This window comes from Ursus americanus, chromosome 21 (assembly GCF_024610735.1).
Source record: "Ursus americanus isolate L20-20 chromosome 21, mUrsAme1.1.p, whole genome shotgun sequence".
Taxonomy (NCBI): Eukaryota; Metazoa; Chordata; class Mammalia; order Carnivora; family Ursidae; genus Ursus; species Ursus americanus.
In genome coordinates, this window is record NC_142147.1 from 22,251,847 (window position 1) to 22,270,233 (window position 18,387).

An 18,387-nucleotide genomic window follows, 5' to 3' on the forward strand; every position below is an offset into this window, starting at 1 on the left:
GGATACCTTAGGCGTTTCACTGAGCGTGGACCCCCTAATCAACGCACTTTTATTTTATCCCCCCCCTCCCCAGTACACAATTCAGGCGTCCGAGGGCCGTTCCTGTATCCGGAGGGTAGCCGGGCGTCAGGCACAGGGCCCCGAGGGAAGGCAGGAGGACAGCGCAGGAGTAGGTGCTGGCACGAGGCTGAAGAGTGCGCGGCGACCGGCAGAGGGCGAGGGCTGTGGGCCGGCCTGCAAGGAGCTGAGTGCGGCCAGGCGCTGCTCCCGCGACACGTCCCCGCGCAGGTCCAAGAGGGCAGAGATGTGATCCTCGCTACAGGGACACCACAAAGGTGTGCGTCAGCTCCGCCCCGCTCCTCCCGAATCCATCCTCCCCGTCCCCCCAACCAGTCTTCGCACCTCACGTCGGGAAATTTTTGTCGCAGGCCTGCCACCTCGAGGCCAAGCAGCATGGGGTCGCGGAGGTTCAGCAGATCCCGCAGAGCCAGGAGCACTGGCGCGCACCGAACGCTCTCCTCCAGGCCCTGAGCATCGCGGAGTAGGTCTCGCGCTGGCCCTCAACCTCCACCCAACCACTGAGACTCCCGCCCATCTGCTCGCCTGACGAACTCTCACCAAACCAAGGAAAAGCTCCCGAAGCTGGGCCGCGTCGTGCTGCAGGCGCTCAGCCGCCTGGGTCCTCTCGTCAGCTCCTCGGCACACTAGGCGGCCCTGCATCAGCGCACGTAAGTACTGCAGTACCACCGTACGTTCCGCCTCTGCCAGGAGCAGCTGCGGAGAACGTAGTGGGTTCAGCATGCCTTTCCCATGGGCGCTTCCCTATTCCCCAGCCTTTCCCTTAACTGCACCTGGGCCGCAGGATTCCGCACGCGGCTAAAATCCTGGCAGAAGCGCTCCGTCCGCTCGCACACATCATCCAGCAGCTCTGACTTCGACAGCCACCGGCGGGAGGGCAGAGCCGCGAACAGGGGCTGGGGGTAGGGGCAGAAACGGGGTTGGAGGAACGATCCAGACCTAGCATTCCCCCTGCAAAGACGCACACCCATATATGCTGTATCTCCTCCCCTCACCCCCAGCCCCACTTGAAGCCTTACCTGGAGCTCCGCCAGCAGCACCTCCAACACCAGGCGGCAGATCCTCCTCTGCAACTCGTCCAGCGCTGTCTCCACTGGAGCCAAAGCTCCTGAAGCCACCCCGTCGGGCTGCAGGACTGACACGGAGGAGCTGGACCGACCAAAAGTTAAGGCTTCAGGACCAAGGCCAAGGCCCTCGCTTGTCTAGCCACTCTGACTCCATCTAGTGGTGCAAGTGTGTGGCGAGAGGGGGCAAGAACGGCGGCTCTCTGAGCTTGTGAAGTTCTGGGTCTTGGACGGAGGAGTGGTGGGTCTGATCAGATAGCTAGAAGGAATCCAATCAGGCCTGCCTCTAGTTCGTAGTGTGACTTTGAGCAAATCATGTCTTTTGGTTTCTGTTTGGGTAAGGCAAGAGTTTAATCCCAGTCAGGAGGGATTCAAACTCATCATTAACTTCTTTGTTCTCTCTGCCCCCACCCCAAAGAACATAAGACCCAAGAGAAAGGGAATTTTTTTCTGTTTTGTTCACAACTGTAACCTCAGACATTACGTGGCACAGAGTAGGGCCTTGATAAGTGTGTGTTGGATAAATGAATGAATGAATAATTGATACTGTCAGGCAGGCACTGTGGTAGGTACTTCACATCTGTTACATGATTCTCAGAATGTACCATTATTGCCACATAATAGTGATAAGAAAAACAAGATTCAAAAAGATTAGGTAATTCATCCAAGGTCACACAGTTGGCAATTAGTAGAACTAGGATTGGACTCCCAGGGCTATGTGAGTCTAAAATTTCTGATGACCTAGTGTGGACTGGGTCCATACCTAATTGGGGTTCAGTCAGGGGTTCTGTGGGGGGACCTTCTGGTACCTGAGTGCTGACTGGTGGTTGAGGGTGGCCAGTAGGTAGGGCACATAATGAGGGGCCATTGCTTCCCCCCTGGCGTGGTCTCGAGAAAATCGGATCAGAGCATCACTAAAGCTGCAAAGGGCAGAGGTAGTTCCTGTACCTGGCACTCTGGCACCCCCACACCCTGAGTCCCTAGTACTCCAGCCCCACCTCCAAGAAACCCAAGACCTTGTTTCAAAGGAGCCCTTTCCCCCTGGTGCGCCTTATTCACTCAGAGCCCCTTTGGGCTGCCCCAAGAGCAGAGCTGGGGGCTGGACGTGGGCCAGTGCCTTGGCAGACCTCCTCAGGAATGCACCCAGTTCTGATAGTGCCATGCTGTGCACCCGCTGCTGCAGCGACTCGCTGACCAGGCTGGTCACACGAATATTCTCCTCCAGGATCTACAGGCAGAAATGGGTGGCCATCAGCAGAGTCCTAGTCCTGTCTCCTCCCCTTTCCCTGTGGGGGCTTCCCACCCACCTGCAGCACTATAGCCGGCATAGGTGAGTGGTAGAAGCCTGAAGAGTCTGTGTCAGGTTCCTGCTCTCGGTTCCACTCAGCTACCTCCCCATCCAGTGCCCTCTGCAGCCACTGAGCCACATTTGCCTAGAGGAAGGGGCAAAGGGGAGCAGGAGGCAGCAGGGCACTGATACTGCTAGAGATGGGTAGACACAGGGATCTACAGATACAGGCCCACAGCTGGCGGCAGAGCTTCTCTGTACCTGGGCTCAACTACTCACCTGGATTTGGGTCACAAATGTTGCCTCCAGCTGTTCAATGTTCTCCAAGGTCAGGAGGGGCTCCAGCTGAGACACATCAGCCTCAGGTCCCAACTCTAGGCTCCCCATCATTTCTGGCCTGCAGATGGGTAGCCCAGTGTCACTCTGAGCACCCAGCCACTGATCCACCCAATTCCCGTTGCCCAAAGGGTACTGACCCCAGGTACACATGCAGTGCCCAGTGCAGCAAGGCGAAGGCATCAGCAGCTGCTAGTGCAGGCCCTTCCAGGAGTTGCTGCAGGCAGCGGCGCAGTCCACTGTGCAGGGTGTGGGCCCACAGCTGGACCACCTTGTAGTGCGGTGGGCAGCAGGGTGCTACTAGTGCTTCAGCTATGGCCAGCTCAGCTGGTAAGGCCACCCGCAGAGCCTCCAGCCACCCAGCCAGGGCCCCTGGCTCAGGCAGAAGAGGTGTCCCAAAGTGGGTCCTCTCCAGGCCCTCCTGTAATGCCTGCAGACAGCGCTGTCGCCAGTCCCTGGGGGCCAGCTCCAGAGAGGTTGTGTACTCAGCGTCCACCTCTGCCACGCGCACAGCAGCCACCAGCAGGGCTGGGTCCTCCCGTGCCAGCTGCCCTGCGGCCCCTGCAGCCGCCTCCACAGCCTGGCCAAGAGCCTCAGCCAGAGGGCCCAGCCCCTCAAAGACCGGCAACTCCAGGCCCCCCAGAGGTGCCCACGTCTCCTCTTGCAGCTGCTCCAGCTCCCGAAGGCACACATATGCCTCCAAGAGCTGTTGGGCATCAATCAGGGTCCGCGTGTGAGCCACTGCAGCTGGCACTAAGCAGGGAGAAGATGAACCAGGCCTGAGTCTCAAACCTCCCACCTGTACAATGGGTACAGCAGGGGATGCTGAGGCCCTATGGCTGGAGGGATGTGTAAAATGTTTAATAACCAGTACAGCAGAGCACTGACCAATCTGAAAGGACCCAGGGAAGGGCCTAGAGACCTGGTGGGCCAGGTGTAAATTTTTGAGCTGATGGAACAAGAGGAAGTCCGGGATCCTGGAGGCAAGACAGTGAGGAGCTGACAGGGCCATGTTAGTGGCTATTTACCCACCCTGTTAAGGAAGTATTTCAATAAATTAGCAACCAGGATGGTCAGAGCCACTTGACTGAGTCTCAGTCCTGATTCATACAATGCGTGCTTTAGAATCCCAGAATAAGCCAATTTGTATCCTGCTTCATATGCCATTTGAAGCCTGAGTTATTCTCTGGAAGGTCCCTGGTGTGTCCCTCCATGCAATCTCACACTAGTGCCCCAGCCCCTTGATCAGTGGTGGGTGTTTATTGACTAACGGTTGGGGGGCTGAGGCCCAAGGCCCCTGCACACTCACCTGCCCATAGCCGGGGCAGCAGCTGAGACAGGACCTGCAGTTGCTTGTGCTGTGCGACCTGTTCCCGCAGCGGTTTTAGGGTCTGTGTGGCCATTGCCATACCCTGAAGCAACGCACGGGCTTGGCCCAGGGCCTCACGGGCTCCTTGCACGGCCTCAAAAGCCTGGGCCAGCTGCCACACACCAGTCTTCACGCCCTCCAGGTAGGACTGCACCACCGACTATGGGAGGGAGGCAGCCAGTGAGGCCTGACCAGTCCTACAGCCCATCCCCAGCACTCCTTTCCCCCAACTGATGCCCACCTTGATGCGTGCTTCCAGGGAACAGGTACGCTGAACCTCACGGCTGCGGTACTGGCCCAGTCTGGCCAGCTGCTCCGGCCGGTAGAAGATACCCGAGGCCCATTTGAGTGCTGCTCCTCGGGCCAGCTGCTCCGCCCTCTCCTGCTCTGGCCACTCAGGCCCTGGGCAGGAAGAGCCTGGGCAGCCTTGTCAGTTGGGCAGGGCCTACAGGAAGTAGCCCAAACCTGCTCCCCTTCCTACTTCTCAGCCTGTCCCCTAGGGCAGTCCGATCCACTCCTCTTGCTGTCCTATAGAGCTCTGGCCAGACCTGGCAAGGAGGATCCAACCCCACCATTCCCATCTTTCTTGCCACCATCCCTCCCTTGGCCCACCCAGAAGGGCTCATACCGGGGGGAAGTGAGGGCTGCATTTCGTCCTTGGTTGCTGAGTCCATGGCAGTCCCTGGAGGAACTGAAAATGAGGTAGGAGTGGGGACAAGAGTCTGGGTTAGAGCAGGCAGAACGGATGCTCTGTGAGCTGCAGCCTCAGTCTAGGCCCCTCTGAGAAGGAGGGGGGGGGGTTCTTGCCCAGCCCCCTCAGGAAATGAGAGGGAGGTGAGTGTGATGGGGAGACTGGGCTTCTCAGTTTTGCCCCTAAAGACCCAAGTGAGGCAGGATAGCCGCAGGCCTCTGCTGGCCCCAGCTCCTGCTCTGAATTGCGGAGGACAGTTTGGTATGGAACTTACCAGGCTTGACCAGGCATCCAGTTCTTTCTCGTTTGAAAACAGTCTTCGCCTTGAGGATGGCCGTCTCCCCCAGTCCTCAGGGCAGAGCTGGGTATTCTCTTCACTGGCTCACGAGGCCTGAGTGGTTCCAGCCCACACCTCAGCATGCAGCAGAATTCTTCTCCCCAAGGAAGCCTCTGTACGACCTCCCTGCCCAGGAGCACCCTCCTCTGTCCAAGGCTCCTCCTTCCCCAAGGCCAAATGCCCAGAAAGGAAGGAAGCTGAGTCTCTGGCCCTTTATTCCCAACAGGAAAGTGCATCTGCATTGCGGGATGGGGTGGGGAGGGCTGGGCGCCACTTCCTTGGGGGGAGGGGGTGGACTCCCTGTAATCCCTAAGTCCTGCCCAGCCCATCCAGGACCTCTTGGTGCTCAGGTCACAGACGTGAACTAGATGGCCCCAACTTGGGGTGGAGAACAGGGTGTGCAAATATGGGTGCAGACAGCATCACAGTAGGAAAACTGTGTTGATGGCTCCTCAGAGGAGGGTATGCACCTCTGCAGAGAAGTGAGAGGCCACAGGCTGTTGTAAGGAAGGTGTGTGGTGGGTGATGGTGAGAGAGGGGTAGAAGGGCTATGAAAGCTGTGTTTGTCTTGAGAGTTAAAGGGGGCCATGGGGAGGACCACCAGGTAGTAATAATAAAGTGGATGCTGGTTACCACCCAAATCCACCCTTCAGGACAACACCACTTGTTCCCCTAGCTGCCAGGAGTGTAGGTTGCAGAGGTGTCACAGCTGAGTGTCTCGCTCAAAGTTAGGGCACAAAGGCCTGGTAACCCTGCCTGGACATGGATCACCTTGGAGGGCCATCCCAGTTTCAGTGCTCCTAATAGGATGGCCTGAGTCCTCTGTTATAACTGTATCACAGCTAAATTCCCCCGTCTGTGCAATTTTGCATGTCTTACTCACAAGTGGGGGGGGGAGGATCCTCAATAAACTTCCCTGCAGGCAGATTCCTGTCTCAAAGTCAGCTTCCCAGAGATCTTGGCCTAAAATAAATGATTATAAATAATGATGGTATCAAACATAACAACATGGTACTAGCCAACACATAATCCTTTCTACCTGTGAGAAACTGCTCTAAGTGCTTTACATATATGTACACATAGGTAAGCATGTTTGTGTTGGTGGGAAAATGGTTATAACTCCACGGTCTCTGAGCACTGCAGTGTGGAGACAGGAGGAAGATGAGGTTGGGATCAGGGAAGGAGAATGGGAATAGAGACAAGTGGGGAAGCTAGACGTAATTAGTAATCACTGTTTGGAAGGAAGTGAGGGACAGGAATAGGGTCAGTAAACCCAAGACACTGGGACAGCTTCTAGAAGCAGGTTTGGGGAAACACATTGGGTTCATCAGGCAGCGTGGTCTCCTCTTCTGAAATGGGGACAAGTTGGCCAGACCGGAAGGTTCTGATGGCTCTTCCTTCTCTACTGCCGGGGCTGTCCACCCACTTCCTCCACCTCCCCCTGTACCCTATCCTATCCCCGATCCACGGATTGTTTTCGTCCTCTTCGGCTGTTGGACATTTGCTGATGGTCCCCGAAGTTTTGCTGCCGTGTCCGCAAACAGGAATTGCGCCGGGTTCCCTGGGAGGGCGCGGAGCGGAAGCGGAAACAGCGACGCTGGCGCCGGCGGCCGGGTGGCCAGGAACGGAAGCGGAAGTGGCGGCGGTGCCGGCCTGGCCTGGCCTGGCTGAGGGGAGGCGGCGGGCGGGAGCGATGGCGGAGGCCGGGCCACAGGCGCCGCCGCCCCCGGGCACCCCAAGCCGGCACGAGAAGAGCTTGGGACTTCTCACCACCAAGTTCGTGTCGCTTCTACAGGAGGCCAAGGACGGCGTGCTTGACCTCAAGCTGGTGCGGCCTGGGCTAAGGGGCGACCGGGAGGATGGTGGACCAGGCAGGCCTGGACCTGTAGTGGGAACCCATGGGGCCGTCCAGCTGAGCCCTCAGAAAGCAAGCCGCCATGGGTGTGCTTTCTCACAGGAGGGAGGCCGGGAGCAGTTTCATTCATTCGGCCGAAGCCATTGGGCGTCAGCTATGTGCCAGGCTCTGGGGTGCAGTTGCTGGTCCTCGTGGCCCTCCTCGGCTGGTGTGGGAAGAAGAGCATCAGAACATCAGTTCAGGCTGTGCCGGCCTCTTCCTGCCTCGCGGTCCTGATCTGCTGTGGTGCCTGGGAGGAGGGTTGGAACTCAGGTCACCCCTTTTTCAGATCACTTCCAGACCAGGTTTCAAGGTAGCTGGGGGGACACCTGAGAGTGGGGCTGAGTATCCTGCTCTCTGTTCTGTCTGCCAGGCAGCTGACACCCTTGCTGTGCGCCAGAAGCGGCGGATTTACGACATTACCAACGTGCTGGAAGGTATCGGGCTGATCGAGAAAAAATCCAAGAATAGCATCCAGTGGAAGTGAGTGGGAGCACCTGGGAGGGCAATGGCATCTCTTACCCAGAAGTGTCAGGGGTGTGGGGAGGAGGACATAGGAGAGAGCAGGGGCCATGGGACCCAGAGTTCCTAGCATCTCCTCTCAGCCTCACTCCCTGGGCTCAGGGGTGTGGGGCCTGGCTGCAATACCCGGGAGATTGCGGACAAGCTGATTGAGCTCAAGGCTGAGATCGAGGAGCTGCAGCAGCGGGAGCAGGAACTGGACAAGCACAAGGTGTGGGTGCAGCAGAGCATCCGGAATGTCACAGAGGACGTGCAGAACAGCTGATATCCTCCTGGCGGTCCCTGCTCCCGGGGAGTGGGTGAGGGGCCCTCTAGTCCAGTTGGGTTTGCTCTGTGGTGCCCTAGACACTATCCCTCTTGGGAGGATGATCCTGCAGCTCCTGGCCAGGTCCCTGTCTTGGCCTCCCTCCTCAAACTCAAAGCCCTTCCCCAGCCAGTCTTGGCCTGTGATCCTTCTCCTTGTAGATGCCAGGCCCAGGCCTTTCTCTGAGAGCTTGTATGTCAGATCTCTGCTAAAGAGTTGGGTTTTCTCTGTGGTCTGCCATCTGTCACCATAGGCAGGGCATCAGCCGTTCTCCTTAACCCCCACACCTTGGCGTACGTGACTCATGAGGACATCTGCAGATGCTTTGCTGGTGAGCAGAGCCTGGGTAGGGGGTGATGGGGGTGGGGCTGGGCTGAGCCACAGCCCTGAGCAGTGGGCTCAGTGCCCAAGGAGAGTTTTGTCTCTTAAGAGGGTTCCTTGGGCTTGCCCAAAGAGGACCCAGGCAGGGTAAGTCCTGGGTTTGAGGGTCACTGGGACCTCATGGAGGCAAATCATACTGAACGGGTACAAGAATTCTGGGCTGGATCCCTGGGTCAGTCCCCAGTTGCACTGTTTCCTGGGTTTGGCTTCTCAGGCATGACAGAGGCATAAGGGGGACAGAGTGTGTGTGTACGCTCTTGCATGCTTGTATCCAGAGAAGAGTGGTGCTCACTTGCAACCTGTAGTCAGTTGCATTATAGATATAGAAACTGTTCCTTCTCCATTTTGCATCCTCTAGACTGGTTTGGGGAAGGAACACTGGCCTTCGCCTGAACATTTGCTCCTAGGGAGCAGCCCCTTCAATCAAGAAGTGAGATGCCCGTGGCCAGCAATCCTTTAGTCCACATGTTTGAAGCCAGATTTTCTGGTTACTGACCCTTGGGCTCTTGGGAGGAGAAAAGCTTTAGTTTCTGCCCCAGCCATTGTTGGGGTTGGGTGAGGTTTACTGTCCTAAAGACCATGATTTCCTTCCTTGCTCAAAGGGATAGGCACCCCCATTCTCAGATTAGATTGAGCCCATGGGCCCTGACCCATCCTTGTCATTCTAGGAGATACCCTCCTGGCCATCCGGGCCCCGTCGGGCACCAGCCTTGAGGTGCCCATCCCAGAGGTGGGTGCTCAGCCCCGGCAGGCGGGGTTGATTGAGGGCGGGTGCTGGCTGTGGAGCCTGATAAGTCCCGGGTGGGGCAGGTAGGGGGAGGCCTGGGTTTGGGGGTTATCTAGAAGAACGGGCAGCCTAGGGTGGGAGAGGACACTGTGGCCCTGGCCCAGGGTCAGGCCAGAGCCAGGCCTGCTTCTAATTCCTCCTGTCCCCCATCCCCCACCTCCAGGGCCTCAATGGACAGAAGAAGTACCAGATTCACCTGAAGAGTGTGAGTGGCCCCATCGAGGTGCTGCTGGTGAACAAGGAGGCATGGAGCTCACCACCAGTGGCGGTGCCTGTGCCACCACCTGAAGATCTGCTCCACAGCCCACCTGCTGTCTCTACCCCTCCACCTCTGCCCAAGCCTACCCTGGCCCAGCCCCAGGACACCTCACGCCCGAGCAGTCCCCACCTGACCGCCCCCGCCCCTGTCTCTGGCATCACTGAAACCCAGGGGGTGCCCGGTCCAGCAACGGAGATTACAGGTGAGGTGTAACAGGCAGTAGTGATGGTGTGATTTCTGGGGCCCAAAAGGCAATGCCTCTGTGTTGTGGAATGTGTGCTCAGAGTTAGAAGAGACCTTGTGAGGGTTGTCCTTCTCCTGGCCTCCAACTGGCCTCCCCTTGCTATGGTTGTGAATGAGCCCTTTTTAATAGAGAAGCTCTGATTGTGTGAAGGAGTATTAGTGGAGATAGTTTTCCCCGGGTCAACCTCTGTCTCACTGCCCCTGGCAGCCCCTCTTGAAGTGTGGCGACAGGAGCCATGTCATCCTTGAGTCTCCCTCCTGCAGGCCTCATGCCCCTGTCTCCTTCGGGGGCTTATTTCTAGGTTACCTCTGCGGGGGTGAGGGGGATAGGGGATGGGGGACTGGCAGTGCCTCTCTCTCCTTGGGCCTGGGAACCGGGGCTCTTGTCATCCCGACTATGGGTTCTAGCACAAAGCTTCGGTATCCTACTTCCTGCTCCCAAGTGACTGGGTTCAGGGGATGTGGTTGCAGTGAGTGGCGGCCCTGGACCAGACAGCAAGGACGGTGGTGATCTCGGCTCCCTTTCTCCGGGCTTGGCAGCCCTGGACACCCGGCCACTGCAGTCTTCTGCCCTGCTGGACAGCAGCAGCAGCAGCAGCAGCAGCAACAGCAGCTCATCCGGACTCAACCCTTCTACCTCCTTTGAGCCCATCAAGACAGACCCCACAGGAGGTGAGTGCACATCCCCTGAGTGTCAGGGAGAACCCAGCTGTAGACGCTCCTAGGTCAGAAACAGAGCTGGGGCTGGAACCCAGCTCGCCTGTCTCAGCCAGAGCTGGCCAGCCTGATGGCCAGCCCCCCCGCATCCACTTTTGCCTCGACCCCAGGCTCTGCCAGCCTGAGTGAGGAGCCTGGCTGCCATCTCGGCACCGGTGCCCTTTGCTCTCCTTCCTGAGTACCTAGAACTCCTGAGCCCCTCTCAAGCCTTGCCTGCCCCCCCTTGCACTCAGGGGTCAGGAAGACATAACTGCCATTCTGGGGAAGGGGCTGTGGTACGGCCCTCAGGCTCCAAAGGTGGGGGCAGTGCCTTCTCAGGGGAGGTGACATCATCTGCCTGGAGTCTTCTTTCCATCCTGCAATTTGGGTATTTGCTTCTTCCAGGACTCATTCTCCTTGGCCCACAAGCACCGCTCAGTCTCTTCTCGCTAAGTGACTCTTTGCCTTCTGTGTTCCCTCTGTCACGTTCACCGTGTCGTCTCTGTCTGGCCTCCTTGGGCAGGTCTTCTCTACTCCATTCCATGTCTTGGTCTCCTCGTCATCCTCCAGGTTGCAGCATTCAGGACCCTTGTACCCCCCACCCCATGGGACACCAGTGCTGCTCTGAAGAAGTGGCCTTGCCCTGACTGCTGGTTCCAGCAGGTTTCTGGGCTGATTCGCTCCTGTACTCTCTTACTCCATGGTGTTGCTTTCCAGCTTCTTTGGCATTTATGGTGCCAACTTTGGCTGTTCTCTCTCATAAGCTTCTTCTGACCTCTCCCTTGCATGCCTTTCTAAATGTCGTGTTTCCTAGGTCTCTGTCCATTGCACACCTGTGGGGGGCACGCATTCTGGGTAGATGAATCCCCGGCCTCTGGCTTGCCTAGGTCTTTGCTGAACTCCACACCTGTGTCCATGTGCCTTCCTCTGCACATCTGATGGGCACTTCATTCCTGTATCCTTAACTGAAGCTGATTTGCTGTCTCTGTGCATACCCTCCTATTGGCCCTGGTCCCCTAGGCCTGACACCTGCATGTCACTCCAGTTCCATCACCTCGCTTCTCCTGCTCTCCACTTCACATTAACTGAGTTTTGTCTCAGACATCTCCCATTACTGGCTTCCTGTATCCTCAACACTCAGGATCACTGCCGGCTACCTCTACCCGAAATTCTTCAGCATCCTCCTCTTTACCCTGACTGATAGGGATCTGTCTGAAATACAGGTTGAGTGTGGTATTTTTGTGTTTACTGAGTATCTTATTGGCTTTTTAAGGCCTGCTGGATAAAACTAGAGCCCCTGCACTTGGCATAGGTGATCCGCGTGTGCCAGCGCCCTTCTCCAGTTTCGTTTTCCTCTGCTTCCCGTGTGCCTTCTCCCAGTCAGACCTTTGTAGCAGACTTGTTACCCTGTAGCACCAGCTCCTGTTAAGTGTCTGCCTGCTCCTCTGCCAAGTGACCTGGCCCAGGGTGTGGTCTCTGAGCCTGGCATGGAGCAGGTGCTCAGCAAGAGCAGGGATGAGTGGGGCAACTGCCATCAGATAGGGCATACCTACTGAGCCCGTAGAGGGGGTCTGCTGCCCTTCTGCAGCACTTCTGAGTTAGAAGGGCTGTATCAGTCACTTACGATGGCCTTTAGTACCCTGGGCTCAGCACTAAGGATCTCACATCTAGCAGGGGAGACTGACAATGCCAGCTTGGCCTGGGGCAGGGTCTCCATCTCCTCAGCTAGGTGGAGCCCCAAGACAGGTGGTATAACATCTGAGGAAGGTGGAGGCCAGAGTGGGACCAGACTGGATCTCTGTGCCCTTGAGCATGGCTTTCTTGTCTTTCAGTTCTGGAACTCCCCAAAGAGCTGTCAGAAATCTTTGATCCCACACGAGGTAGGTCTGCATCCTTCATGGGGTAAGGGCACAGCTCATTGGGTCTTATGGTGGTTTCTTGCACTTCTGAGGACCTATGATTGTGCTTGGTACCTGAGCAAAGAGTAAAGTCTTGATGGGTGGCTAGGGGGGATCCCCTTCATGGGCTTTGGTGGGTGGAGAGCCAGGAGCCAAAATGTAACTGAGCTCTCCCTCCCTCCCCAGAATGCATGAGCTCAGAGCTGCTGGAGGAGCTGATGTCCTCAGAAGGTGGGTGGCCCAGGAAGGTGGGGGTGGGGGTGGGCAGGGGGTTGGGCAACTGCTGGAGGAGGGGGGGCTTGGCCCAGAGCCTCAGCCTGGTGCTCTCTGCAGTGTTTGCCCCCCTCCTCCGCCTTTCACCACCCCCTGGAGACCACGATTACATCTACAACCTGGACGAGAGTGAAGGTGTCTGTGACCTCTTCGATGTGCCTGTTCTCAACCTTTGACTGACAGGGACATTCCCTGTGTGGCTGGGACACAGACTGTGTGATCTGGGGGCTGCCTGAGGACCTCCCCCACTCTAGCCCTACACAGCTTGAGAGCCACAGATTCCTGGCTTCCTCAGCCTTCCCTCACTGCAGTTCTGACCACAACTCCCACTCCTGCACGAGCACCTCTACCGTGCTAGGAATGCAGGAGAAAGGGGCTCAGCCCCCTTCACCATGGAGCCAGAGTGTGTGCCTCTCCTTTTCCGGGGCTTTCCCCCACCTCCTGCCCTCTCCGAGCCCTCTCAGAGCTCAGGCTCGGCTGCCACTCAGTGGCACAGAACTGAAGACCTGCCATCATCTGCATAGGGCACCTTGTCCAGCCCCACTGCCCTGTTGCAGCCAATGCCTCCCACTCTGAGGAGCGAAGCCTGGGGTGGAGCCAGGCGCCTACCAGCACCACCCCTAGCCTCCTTCACTTCTCCCTGCCCCTGACCCTGCAGCTCCCCTTGGACATCTCCCGTATACCCCCCATCTGCTGGGCCCTTAGCCCGAGTACCTATAGGAGGTAGGGGGTGGGGGTGGGGCTGCTAACAGGAAGGAACAGAGAGGTCTTTAGCTAGAAATCTGGGCGGGTGAGCCCCTAAGGATTGGCCCAATCTCCTGCTGCCCTGTAGGCACCCCCCCCCCCCGCCCCGTTTATTCATTTACCCTCATTTAGAGCCATTTGCAGAGATTTAGAAAGATTTGCAGTAACGAATGGATTCCTATATAAAGATTATTTTTATACTTTTTGCAGCAAAAGGAAATTGTAATATTTGTACAGTATCCAAGTGAATAAAGACCATGCCTAAGGCTATCTCTGATCTGGTTCTTTCAGGCCCTTCCCTGGAATTCTGGATTGGTGGTGGGACCGGGCGGGTTACCATTCTCGGAAAGGGAGGTGTGGCTGCTCTAGCATCCCGCCCTCCCCACCCCCACCTGGCTCACCTTGGGGCGGGGCGGAGCCGCTGGGGTGGGGCGGGGCAGGGCAGGAGCCTACCCCGGGGACTCCAACCCGGAACTAATCTCAGCTCCCTTGGGAAGGCCGCGGCCCTCTGGCCAGCAGCGGGAACCTGACCCGCACTCAGCGGGAACCTGACCCGTCAGTGCGGGCCGCGGCCCGCGTCAGTCCAGGCCTTGAACAGAGGGACGTCCTCGTTCTCGGAGGCACCAGAGCAGGCGCGCCCTTGGCCGGAGCTTGGACGGTCTGGAAACTACAGGCGCCCCTGCCCTGGCTGGACCATGGCGCCCCCGCGGAACGTGGTGAAGATTGCGGTCCAGATGCCTGACGCCATCCCGCAGCTCATCCAGCTGGACCAGGTCACTAGGCTTGTCTGGCCTCCATTCACTCCACTACCCACTTCCGGGTCGCCCCCTTCCCCTCGGAACCCCCAGGCTCCTCCCCAACTCCTCCCCACACCTGCCCCATGAGTGACTTCTCCACTTGCAGGCAAAGCCACTGGCCGCTGTACTGAAGGAGGTGTGCGACGCGTGAGTGCAGGCTAGCCAGGCTGGGGAGGGGGATGGGGGGGAATGGGAGGGCAGGAGGGAGGGGCGCCCTCTACCTGTCTCACTGAGCCTCCGCTCCTCGCAGGTGGAGCCTGGTTCACGCGGAAAGCTATGCCCTGCAGTTTGCTGATGGGCATAGGAGATATATCACTGAGAACGTAAGTCTCTGCCCCCTCCCCTTCCCCCCGACCCGCCAGGCCCATATCCCAGTGTGCGACACCCCCCACTTCTAAGCCACCTGATCTTGATTCCTCAAACTCATCCCGCTGTCTGGAATGTGATCTTTCTTTTTTCCTGACTCCCAAACCCTCCCTCACCAACAACCCGGATTAACCGATCCTCAGAGCCCTTCTTGACTTCTCTTCCTGTCTCTCCATCTTCTCCAGAACCGAACAGAGATCAAGAACGGCAGCATCCTGTGCCTCAGCACTGCCCCAGTAATGCCCTTCCTGACCCCGCCCTCATCCCCTGCCCTTTTTCAATCCCTCTTTGCCTTCCACCGTCCTCTCTGCCCACATGGGGACTCTGGACCCCAGCTCCGCAGTGCCCCACCTAGTGGACATCTGAGTCTCACACCTCTAGTTCTTACTCCTTAACTTCACCCAGCCTCCTCACCTCTCCCACCCCTGCCCAGGACCTTGAGGCTGAGCGGCTGTTGGGTGGGCTGCAGAGTGGGAGTCGTGAAAGGCGCCGGGAAACTCTGCAGCACCTCGTTTCACTGGCCCCAGACGTGACCTTTGCCCAGGAGGTCATCAGCCGCGATGGGCTTCAGAAACTAGGCACCATCATTGAGGATGGGGATGAGTGAGCACAAGACTGCGGTTTGTGGGGGACATGGTGGGGCTGGGGCCCTGGTCTGGCCCCACTCAGCCCCACATGTCCTCCCAGCTTAGGGGAGGTGCTGACCCTCGCACTGAGGGCCTTCTTGGAGCTCATGGAACATGGCATGGTGTCCTGGGAGACTCTGAGCATCCCCTTTGTTAGGAAGGTGGGTTGGCTTTTCTGGGGCGGCAGGTAGGGGGAGTGGGGTGGTGTCAGGATCTGGCCTTCCCTGGCGGGGAAGTGGTAGCAAGCCCCTACCCCTGTCGCAGGTGGTATGCTACGTGAACATGAACCTGATGGATGCATGGGTGCAGCCCCTGGCCCTCAGGCTGCTAGAGAGTGTGACCTTGAGCAGCCCTGCCCTGGGCCAGCTGGTCAAGAGTGAGGTGCCACTGGATAGGCTGCTGGTGCACCTACAGGTGTAAGTGTGGGTGGCTGGGGGTGGAATACAGATGAGGGGCATGGATCCAGACCCCAGATAGCCCGCTGAGCCCTCCTCTTCTTGCCCCAGGATGAACCAGCAGCTCCAAACCAAGGCTATGGCATTGCTGACAGCCTTGCTACAGGGGGCCAGCCCTACTGAACGTAAGGTGAGTGTCCCATCTGGCTGGATGGGGGCGGGGGGTAGGAGCTGGTGGGCACTGTGCTTCAACCCGGGACTGCGGGATGGCTGCTCACGGTGGGGCTAAATCATCTAAGCCCCCTTCCCACTTACCTCAGCACATGCTTGACTACTTGTGGCAGAGAAACCTTCGCCAGTTCATCTATAAGGTAGGAAGGACTGGGCTAGGCAGACCCCTCCCCACTTTTCCTCCCCCAGCAAGCCTGCGCTCACCACGCACTGGCTGTTCTCCAGAACATCATCCACAGCGCAGCGCCACTGGGTGACGAGATGGCGCACCATTTGTATGTACTGCAGGCCCTTACATTGGGGCTGCTGGAGCCACGCATGAGGACGCCCCTGGACCCCTACAGCCAGGTGGGTGCCTTTGGGGTACACGGGCTGGGGAAGCTGGAGCATGGCCTCGAATCTGTGATCCTGATGCCCCCAACCCAACAACGACCCCAGGAGCAGCGGGAGCAGCTGCAGGCCCTGCGCCAGGCTGCCTTCGAGTCGGAGGGGGAGTCTCTGGGCACTGGACTGAGTGCCGACCGTCGCCGTTCCCTGTGTGCCCGCGAGTTCCGAAAGCTGGGCTTTTCCGTGAGTGACCCCTCCCTAACTCCCCACCCCTGCCTCAGCACAGAGCTGCTGTGGTTCCAGAGGCCTGGGGCCCTCACTGAGCTGCCTGTCCCACTTCCCCCAGAACAGCAACCCCGCGCAGGATCTCGAGCGCGTGCCCCCTGGCCTGCTGGCCCTGGACAACATGCTCTACTTCTCCAGACACGCACCCAGTGCCTACAGCCGGGTCAGTAATAGGGTGGGTGGGATATGGCAGGGTCCCTGTGGCCTTAGCTGTGCTCCCCACCCCATTCTCTTTTTCTACCTCCCCCCCCCCCAGTTTGTGTTGGAGAACAGCAGCCGTGAGGACAAGCACGAGTGCCCCTTTGCCCGGAGCAGCATCCAGCTGACAGTGCTGCTGTGCGAGCTGCTCCGCGTCGGGGAGCCCTGTGAGTGGGACGGGGCACAGCGTGTCCGGGAACGGGGGACGGAAGGGCAGAGAGGGCCAGGGGCTGCACACATGTTCTCCCTGAGCCCCTCCTGCCCCCCTGCTCCAGGCTCCGAAACAGCCCAGGACTTTTCGCCCATGTTCTTCGGCCAAGACCAGAGTTTCCATGAGCTCTTCTGTGTGAGCATCCAGCTGCTGAATAAGACCTGGAAGGAGATGCGGGCCACCCAGGAGGACTTTGACAAGGTGGGTGGGCTGGAAGCGAGGAGACCCGAGCCAGGGCAGCGGCTGTTCCGAGTAGGGGTCCAGAGCGCAGCCCTGAGCGGAACTTGGTGGCTCCAGGTCATGCAGGTGGTGCGGGAGCAGCTGGCCCGTACGCTGGCCCTGAAGCCCAGCTCCCTGGAGCTTTTCCGAACCAAGGTGAATGCGCTCCCCTATGGGGAGGTGCTGCGGCTGAGGCAGACGGAGCGGCTGCATCAGGAGGGCACGCTGGCCCCTCCCATACTGTGAGTTGGTGGGAGTGGGTCCTAGTTCTGGCCCCACCTGCCCCGGTGCCCCGTGGGCCTTGCTGCAGGTCAGTCCCAGTCAGCAAGCCTTCCCCTCGCCCCCCGCCCCAGGGAGCTACGGGAGAAGCTGAAGCCAGAACTCATGGGCCTGATCCGCCAGCAGCGTTTGCTCCGCCTCTGCGAGGGGACACTCTTCCGCAAAATCAGCAGCCGGAGGCGCCAGGGTGGTTGAATGGGCAGGGGGGTGGCAGAGAACGGCTGGTTTGGGGTCAGGGCCCCTCTAGTCACTCTTTCCCTCTTCCCTTTCTGCTCACAGACAAGCTATGGTTCTGCTGCCTGTCCCCAAACCACAAGGTGTTGCAGTATGGGGACGTGGAGGAGGGCGCCAGCCCACCCACCCTGGAGAGCCTGCCTGAGCAGCGTAAGGAGGACGGGGCGGGGGTCCGGATCAGCCACCTGCCCTCCCCAGTGCACCCCCTGTCCGGGGACCGCGTGGGTGGTCAGCCCAGCCTTCTTCCTGCAGTCCCTGTGGCTGATATCAAGGCACTGCTAACAGGCAAAGACTGCCCCCATGTCCGGGAGAAGGGCTCAGGGAAGCAGAACAAGGTGAGGGCAGTGGAGGCCGAGGCTCCTTCCCGCCCGTACCTGCCCTGTTCCCCACTCAGTGCTTCCACTCCCTGCCTTCCCCAGGATCTCTATGAGTTAGCCTTCTCCGTCAGCTATGACCACGGGGAGGCGGAGGCGTACCTCAATTTCATCGCCCCATCCAAACGGGAGGTGAGTGTCTGGGCTGGGCTGAGCCAAGTTGGGCAGGCAGGCCAGGGAAGAGATGGGCAGGCCCTCACGGAGCTGGCCCCGTCCCCAGTTCCACCTGTGGACAGATGGGCTGAGTGCCCTGCTAGGAAGTCCCATGGGCAGTGAGCAGACTCGGCTGGACCTGGAACAGCTGCTAACGATGGAGACCAAGCTGCGGCTGTTGGAGCTGGAGAATGTGCCCATTCCCGAGCAGCCACCGCCCATCCCCCCGCCCCCCACCAACTTCAACTTCTGCTATGACTGCAGTATTGCTGAACCTTGACAGTGAGGTTGGCCATGGGCCTCAGCTGCTGGCATTCGTGACCGTGAAGGGTGGAGGGTGGAAAAGCCCAGACACCCTGACCCGCAGAGGCTGCAGCAGAAATAAAGTCTGCTTGACTCTTGGGTGTGTGTTGAGCCAGTTCTGAAACTGTGGGCCAAGCCTGCCTTTAAATTTAGCTGGCAAATGAGATGGGGCATCAGGCCAAGGTCACTGCTTGGGGCCACAAACCTGGGTGGTTTCAGTTGAGG

At 58.6% G+C, this 18,387-nt stretch overlaps 3 protein-coding genes across 10 annotated transcripts; 2 read left to right on the top strand and 1 right to left on the bottom strand.

Moving 5' to 3' along the window:
- Window positions 1-20: 20 nt before the first annotated feature.
- Window positions 21-6,671, bottom strand: EXOC3L1 (exocyst complex component 3 like 1). Of its 5 annotated transcripts, none has more exons than XM_045815020.2 (16): window positions 6,611-6,671; window positions 6,047-6,126; window positions 5,101-5,217; window positions 4,764-4,826; window positions 4,377-4,537; window positions 4,076-4,295; window positions 2,907-3,519; window positions 2,710-2,827; window positions 2,450-2,575; window positions 2,270-2,370; window positions 1,952-2,062; window positions 1,098-1,227; window positions 852-974; window positions 619-774; window positions 403-527; window positions 21-316 (listed from the first exon to the last, which is right to left on the bottom strand). In XM_045815020.2, exons 4-16 carry the CDS (start codon window positions 4,807-4,809, stop codon window positions 127-129), a joined length of 2,220 nt encoding a protein of 739 aa, XP_045670976.2. In that variant the 5' UTR covers window positions 4,810-4,826; window positions 5,101-5,217; window positions 6,047-6,126; window positions 6,611-6,671; the 3' UTR covers window positions 21-126. The 5 variants fall into 5 exon arrangements, with proteins under 5 accessions (XP_045670976.2, XP_045670975.2, XP_087726611.1 ...); XM_045815019.2 differs by having other exon boundaries at window positions 4,377-4,552; XM_087870485.1 differs by lacking the exon at window positions 2,450-2,575 and having other exon boundaries at window positions 4,377-4,552.
- On the top strand, window positions 6,121-13,434 carry E2F4 (E2F transcription factor 4). The gene is made up of 10 exons (XM_045815026.2): window positions 6,121-6,991; window positions 7,431-7,540; window positions 7,682-7,843; window positions 8,171-8,214; window positions 8,933-8,994; window positions 9,215-9,512; window positions 10,025-10,225; window positions 12,082-12,129; window positions 12,334-12,378; window positions 12,481-13,434. Exons 1-10 carry the CDS (start codon window positions 6,518-6,520, stop codon window positions 12,594-12,596), a joined length of 1,560 nt encoding a protein of 519 aa, XP_045670982.2. The 5' UTR covers window positions 6,121-6,517; the 3' UTR covers window positions 12,597-13,434.
- Window positions 13,435-13,712: 278 nt separating this feature from the next.
- On the top strand, window positions 13,713-18,261 carry ELMO3 (engulfment and cell motility 3). 4 transcript variants are annotated; one of them, XM_045815018.2, is made up of 20 exons: window positions 13,713-13,937; window positions 14,068-14,108; window positions 14,212-14,284; window positions 14,513-14,563; window positions 14,761-14,930; window positions 15,015-15,114; window positions 15,218-15,369; window positions 15,460-15,538; window positions 15,669-15,719; window positions 15,805-15,927; window positions 16,018-16,149; window positions 16,253-16,354; window positions 16,448-16,556; window positions 16,665-16,801; window positions 16,898-17,061; window positions 17,173-17,285; window positions 17,378-17,482; window positions 17,585-17,667; window positions 17,752-17,838; window positions 17,927-18,261. In XM_045815018.2, exons 1-20 carry the CDS (start codon window positions 13,860-13,862, stop codon window positions 18,137-18,139), a joined length of 2,163 nt encoding a protein of 720 aa, XP_045670974.1. In that variant the 5' UTR covers window positions 13,713-13,859; the 3' UTR covers window positions 18,140-18,261. The 4 variants fall into 4 exon arrangements, with proteins under 4 accessions (XP_045670974.1, XP_045670970.1, XP_045670972.1 ...); XM_045815014.2 differs by having other exon boundaries at window positions 17,378-17,667; XM_045815016.2 differs by lacking the exon at window positions 15,669-15,719 and having other exon boundaries at window positions 15,769-15,927; window positions 17,378-17,667.
- The last annotated feature ends 126 nt before the right edge of the window (window positions 18,262-18,387 follow it).